A 6,436-nucleotide genomic window follows, 5' to 3' on the forward strand; every position below is an offset into this window, starting at 1 on the left:
CAGATCGATGAAAGATGATTCCAGATTGATGAAAGTGATAATTTCAGAATTAAGGAAAGTGATAATTCCAAAATCAATGAAACACGTAATTTCAGTATTAGTGAAGGATAATTCCAGAATTATGGAAAGAGATAATTTCTGAATTATGGAAAGAGATAATTCCAGAATTATGGAAAGAGATAATTCCAGAATTATGGAAAGAGATAATTCCAGAATTATGGAACTGTTTAGAATTATGGAAAGAGATAATTCCAGAATTATGGAACTGTTTAGAATTATGGAGCTGTTTAGAATTAACCAGAATTATGGAATAGTTTCAGCAAACGGCTGAAAGCATTCGAAGCTGTTTTCTTTCATGGATAACACACTTCCGAAATAGTTTTGATTAACAGACGTTAAACATCTCGGGAAGCGTGTTTCATTATTAAAGGGAAATCATTAAAACTTGAAAATGGAGCGATAATTTATTACTCTCTTCAGTTTCTGATTAACATCATACTTTCCAAAAATCACAAAAATATCATTGCAACATTTCAACAGGTCGTATGACCATGTCATTAACGTCCACATGCTTTGGAGTTTTCAGGATGGTGATGACAGCTGCAGCGATGTCTTCAGCTGTGAGACATTCGATCTGCGAGTAATAGGCATCGGCTTTAGCTTCGTCTTTTATTCTACGATAAGCAAACTGGGTTTTAACAACGCCTGGGCAGATGCTCTGAAAAAGAAAGAATAATTACTCAATTACAATGTGAAATAAACTGCAATGGCATTGAAATTTTTGGAAGACGACTTTCATGTGAGAGAAATAAAAATCAGTGAAATTAAATTTTTTTCTGAATTTTTACGTTTTGTAAGAAAAGAATTGTGTTGTGGATCTATCTGTTCTCCAAGGAGATGCTGTTGGCATCGCTTAAACGGATATAAACGATTCCGGCACATAATATCCGATTAAGCGGGGAACAATTAGATTGCAGTTTCATACCGCAGTATACATTTGATATTGAAAAAATGTGCTGTATACATAATTAATATATTATCCGTGCAGAAATATATCAGAGCAAAATGAATTAAATATCACAGATTTTAAGTTTAAAACATTCATAATGATGTACTAATATCAGCGCCGAAGGAAGCTAGAATATATAGTGGGATACATATAGGACATATAGGGTTACCATAGCTATAATTCTTGAGGAATTATGGGTAATATGAAACTCGCCAAACTTCTTACAGAGATTTCGCCAAGTTGGCACGAAACCCGATTACGGAAATATAGCCCCGGATTCTTCATAAATTTTACCTGTTCGCATATTTTACCTAATTTCTGAATGCTTCATTCAATAAAAATATTATGCACACAGTGGTTGATACGTATTTAGAGTTGTCGTGTGAATTCCAATATTCGATTAAGCGGGGAAAAGTTTTAGTAATTATCACATTCAGCGTGGAACTTTAACATTGTCTACGAGAGAAATTTTGGTTCCAGAGGATTTTATCAGTACAATCGAGGTATCAGATTACCCGTTTCCGTTTATTGCCCTGACTATGATACAAAAACACCTGCCATGCGTTGTGGCTTTCCAGGAAGAGGAAATACTTTTTTTTGTTTCATTTATATACTGTGAGCGTATATTTCTTTTTCTATTTTTCTCGCTCCTTCTGCTTATGTAAGGTTGAACAAGAGCTGACTCCGCCCACTGCAGTTGATTGGTTGGAGGATGGATGGAAAACATGGTTTATTGTAAAAACAGATTCATTGCGTTTTTAAAAGACGAATTATCTCGGGGTGACAGAATTAAAGCAGATCAAGTTTGACGACGGGATTGTCGCTGAAAGGGTTGAACGAATTTCTGAAATTACTTGGGTTTTTTTCTATTCTCACTGGAGATAACTTTACCGCAGCTCTCGAAAAGATTGGACTTTCATATGAATAAATGATGTTCGTACTCACAGCGACTCTGATATGATTCTTCAATGCTTTCATTTCCTGTCTTAGTCCTTCAGTCAACGCTTGTACCATGAACTTTGTGCCAGAATAGAAGCTTGCCATTGAAAACACTTTATGTCCGGCAATGCTGTGGGGAAAAAAAACTTTCAAGTATTTACTGCAGTTATTTACATGATCATAATGACAGACTCGTATTGCGATGACCCGGGTTCGAACCCCATCGTCACCACAGTGGTGGTCGGCTGAAGTTGGTTTTCTTCCGAACTTCGAGTCGCAAATGCGGCTGATCTCCCCGTTATAAAGTATTGCCACAGAGAGAGCAACAGGCCTATAACGATACAATCATTATACTTCACTCATAGTTAGGAAAACTGATGGCAGATGGCGGCACTACACACAACAGGCATTACATAGACACAAACTTCACCTCAGGCTCACAGTACGTATACGCATATTCCAACATGAACCAATTCATTAGAAGTTCCGCAGAGGAATGTGGATGAGGGCATGTGTGGTTTAGAAGAAGTAATTATTTACATAAGTATTTTGCTTCGAAATATTGAAAACAAATGGTAGTATCAGTATAACACGAAACAAGAGCATAACTCTAACAACATAAATAAATAAATAAAATTCGAGATATAGGTGTTTGAAAGTATGCTCTCGAGAATTAAGAGAAAAACAATACCTTAGCCCTCGTGGTTTTGGTGAAAGCTACAGATTTTGAGAAATTCACTTTTATGCATCGCTAAGTGAAAAAATCTGAATGGCATTAGAACGGTACCATAAACGCCAGCACCAGCCGTAGACAAAGAAAGAAGATCTAACAAAGGGGTTGGTGCGCTAACCCAAAACCTTCTATAGCAGAAAGCCTCCGCGCGAAGCTCTGACGTCACTGAAGTCGTCCATTGCACTGCGAAAGACTATAGGTGAAATGGACGACTTCAGTGACATCACGAGCTTCGCACGGAGTCTTTCTGCTTTAGAAGGGGTTGGCTAACCCCTCGGGGGGGGGGGGAGATTTCTGCGCCAGTAATGTGATCTGCATTGGAGGTTTCCACATGTTTTTTTATCTGCGTCAGCACCAGAAATCATGTCCATGAATAAAACTAAACAGGATGAAGTGTGCGATTTACAGTTAGTTTGGCCTTACCTACTGATGTGAATGATTTGACCATCATCGATGCCTTTCTCCTGCATGAGTTTTACGGTCTCTCTTGTGCAGATGCAAAGAGCCAAAACATTCACCTGTGAAAAATAAGTAATATTTCAAGATGAATCGAATGTTGATTTACACGAAATTTTTTGTATGAGAATAGTCAGGTGGATGTGTATCGCATTCAAGGAACTTCTTATGATTTATTGATCAGAAAAAATTCCCTCTCCAACGCCGCTTTGACACACACGAACGAATTCGATTGGGATACCGGGCAGACTAACCTATAGTTCTCGGATAAGTCAGATTGGGTTTCCAAGCGCCCTAACTTGAATATTTCAGACTCAATCGCACATGCGCCTCGTACAAATTCTTCTACGGAATTTCTAACGAATTGGTACGTGCATGCCGGAATATGCGTGTACGTGTTGTGAACCTAACGTGACTTTTATTTCTGTTCTAATGCTTATTATGAGCAGTGCTGCCATCTGCAATCAATTTTTCCAACAAGCGTGATGATTGAATAAATACCGATGAAGTCCTATTGCTCTCTGGGGTGAGACTTTTTAACGGGGCCAGTGGGGACAGGGCGGTTGTCATGGTCGGTTTCGGGTCCTCGCTATGTGAGTCCGTCACTAAATGAATAGTTATACGCCAAATGTGCAACTCGTGAACATTCCTCTGAGGAATTCTCAAAGAATCGGTGAATGTCGGGAAAGTGTGCGTTAAAGTATCAGGTGCATGAATTATAGTGTCTGCAAAAATTGTTTGGTTTCTTTTTTCCTACTTTAATAGTAAGACAAAAATATTTCCGTAAACGGCTCTCTGTTTCGATTTATGTTTCCTTTATACGCTCTGATGAGGAAGAGACATATAGGCCTAGCCTTAATATAACCCCGAAAAAACTTAAAGATTTGTCCGGAGTGTGTAGGGGGATTCAAACATATTCAATTTCAAAGAATTTAAGAAAACGGTTGAAGAGGAAAAAGCCGACTCACATTTAGCATTCCTCTCCATTCTTCAGTCGTTCCCGTGAGAAGAGTAGAACCGGAAGAATATCCGGCATTATTTATGCATACATCAATACGTCCGAATCTTGAGCGTATTTCTCCGAAAACTGATAGAATGTCTTCTTCTTTCTGTAGATCGCATCTAGAAATAAGTTTAAGCAATATAATGTCAAACATTTCTAAAGTTGAAATCGAAAATTGCAAATAAATTTGTTTTGCATTTGCATTATTTATGTATTATGTTAAAGAACTGAAATTCAATCTGAAATAGGTTGTGATTACAAGTGCTGTATGTGCAAATAATATTTTTCGATAATACTAAATTTGATATAATGTGATCACCGATTCTCACAATGCATTGAAAATCTTACGATCTTATTCACGTAATTTTATTTGTTCTTATCGGCTTTCTTTCTTTCTTTCAAACCGAACACAACTCATGTCTATCACCATCTCCGTAGCTACCTCGTGAGCTGCGCCGGAAGTGTGACTGTGTGTGTACCTAAAAGTCTGAGTGCGTATGCAGTGTTGCGTTTGATTTTCCAGTGCTGCCATCTATATTTCAGAAGTGAAGTGAGTGATGTGTTATGATTGAATTAAATTTGTACTGTTTGTAGATCTGTTGTTCTCTGTGGCTGTTCTTATCGACTATAAGCGTACATCAGTGTTCGATAACGTGAATAATTTTATTAATATGTCCCATTTCTTTAGTGTAGTATGTAATATTTCGTATGGCTGACACATTACTTCATCTAGAAACAACTGTTGACGAGAAATCTATTTCATATTATTGCGAAGATATAGGCCAAGATACATACATTTACATCATGCATGCTCAACCCACGGTCCACTGGCCCAATGTGGCACAAACAGTCAGCTGATATGGTCCGCGACCTCAAACCGAATTTTTCAAAAGTAACTGAGCGTCACATTTCCAGATCACTTAGGTGACCCGCAATTTATTTACAGATCATCGCGACGAAATTACAGAACACTTAAGCGACCCTTGGCACATTTAAAGATCATTCAAGTGGCCCGCTCTGTATTTTGAGATCACTAAGTGACCCGCTCTGTATTTTGAGATCACTAAGTGACCCGCGGCACACTACTAGATCACTTCAGCGGCCGGTGGCACATCTACAGATCATTTAAGTGACCAGCTGTGCTATTCCAGATTACTTAGTCAACTGGCTCGCGACGCGTTTTTAAACCAAGAAAGTGACCCGCACTGTTCTAAAGGTTCAGTAACCGTGATCTTTACAGCATATAAATTTTAGTATACTATTCCTTATCACGCTTGCGCGAAAAGTTGATTTTTTTTAATAATATTTTATACCCGAAATGTTAAGTGTCGGCATGAAAGTTTCTCGAAGTATGAAAACATTTCGATCGATATAATTTGTATGGTATTACAAATATTACCTCAAAGACAAAATTGTTCCAGAAGGGAACTCCGATGCGATATCTTGTATCTTCTGAACATTCCTAGCACAAGCGACTACTTTCATCCCATGTTGAGCAAGTTGCCTGCATACTTCGGCACCGATACCCACCGAGGCTCCGGTAACGAGTGCTACACGATCACGCCAGCGCTCCATGATGTTGAGCGTGCTGTCTCACTGATGTCAAAGTCACAAATATTTTTTATATCAATTGGGTACGAGAGTAAAATTTTTTCACACGAAAGAGACAAATAATGCTCAAAGATTCAATCAAAAGAATATTTTATATCTTTTCCCCTCACTTCAATACAGAGTTTAGCACTTGAGCTTGATATCTGTAGAGAATTTTGATAAGATTTTGATTACAAAAAAAGGAGTGCGTAAGGTTCTATATGTAAGGTGTTTTTTATTTGAGTAGTAGTGATAAAACGCTATTGTTTTATCACTGCTGTTATGCTTTTAGAACAATTCTAATATTATTCTCATTTCAACTTTCTTTGTAAACCTCTAAAGCTCAACTTTGCATTTGTTAATATTCGTGACAAAACCAAAATTTTTCGAGAAAACATTTGTTGAAAAATACTACCAAAGTACTCGCCTAAAGTACCGAAGGATGTTTAGAGGTGTCGCGAGTTCGATACCCGGTTCGTCCTTGTCAGAAAACTTTCCTGGCACAGGGGTACAACAAAAACGGCGACTTGACCGCAGCAAAAAATTGCTACCGCAGGGGGCCCCCATCGAGGAGTTAGCGTACCAACCTCTCGATGAGTATAAGAAACAAGCCTGCCGTTCGGAATCGGCAATAAATTGTAGGTCCCGGTCTAATTAGCCCTCGTGTGCAGAAAATGACCGTGGTGCGACAAAAATGATCAAATGA

The 6,436-nt window shown here is 38.3% G+C and overlaps 1 protein-coding gene across 1 annotated transcript; it reads right to left on the reverse strand.

Annotated features, from left to right (window-relative positions):
- Positions 1 to 438: 438 nt before the first annotated feature.
- LOC149086760 (dehydrogenase/reductase SDR family member 11-like) lies at positions 439 to 5,832 on the reverse strand. The gene is made up of 5 exons (XM_089231128.1): positions 5,540 to 5,832; positions 4,106 to 4,259; positions 3,105 to 3,199; positions 1,955 to 2,078; positions 439 to 718 (listed from the first exon to the last, which is right to left on the reverse strand). The coding sequence occupies exons 1-5, from the start codon at positions 5,713 to 5,715 to the stop codon at positions 521 to 523; spliced, it is 747 nt and encodes a 248-aa protein (XP_089087254.1). The 5' UTR covers positions 5,716 to 5,832; the 3' UTR covers positions 439 to 520.
- Between the last annotated feature and the right edge of the window lie 604 nt (positions 5,833 to 6,436).

The sequence above is a fragment of the Pholcus phalangioides genome, unplaced genomic scaffold, assembly GCF_987345545.1.
Source record: "Pholcus phalangioides strain wild (caught in Gottingen) unplaced genomic scaffold, Ppha-v1.0 ptg000004l_1, whole genome shotgun sequence".
Taxonomy (NCBI): Eukaryota; Metazoa; Arthropoda; class Arachnida; order Araneae; family Pholcidae; genus Pholcus; species Pholcus phalangioides.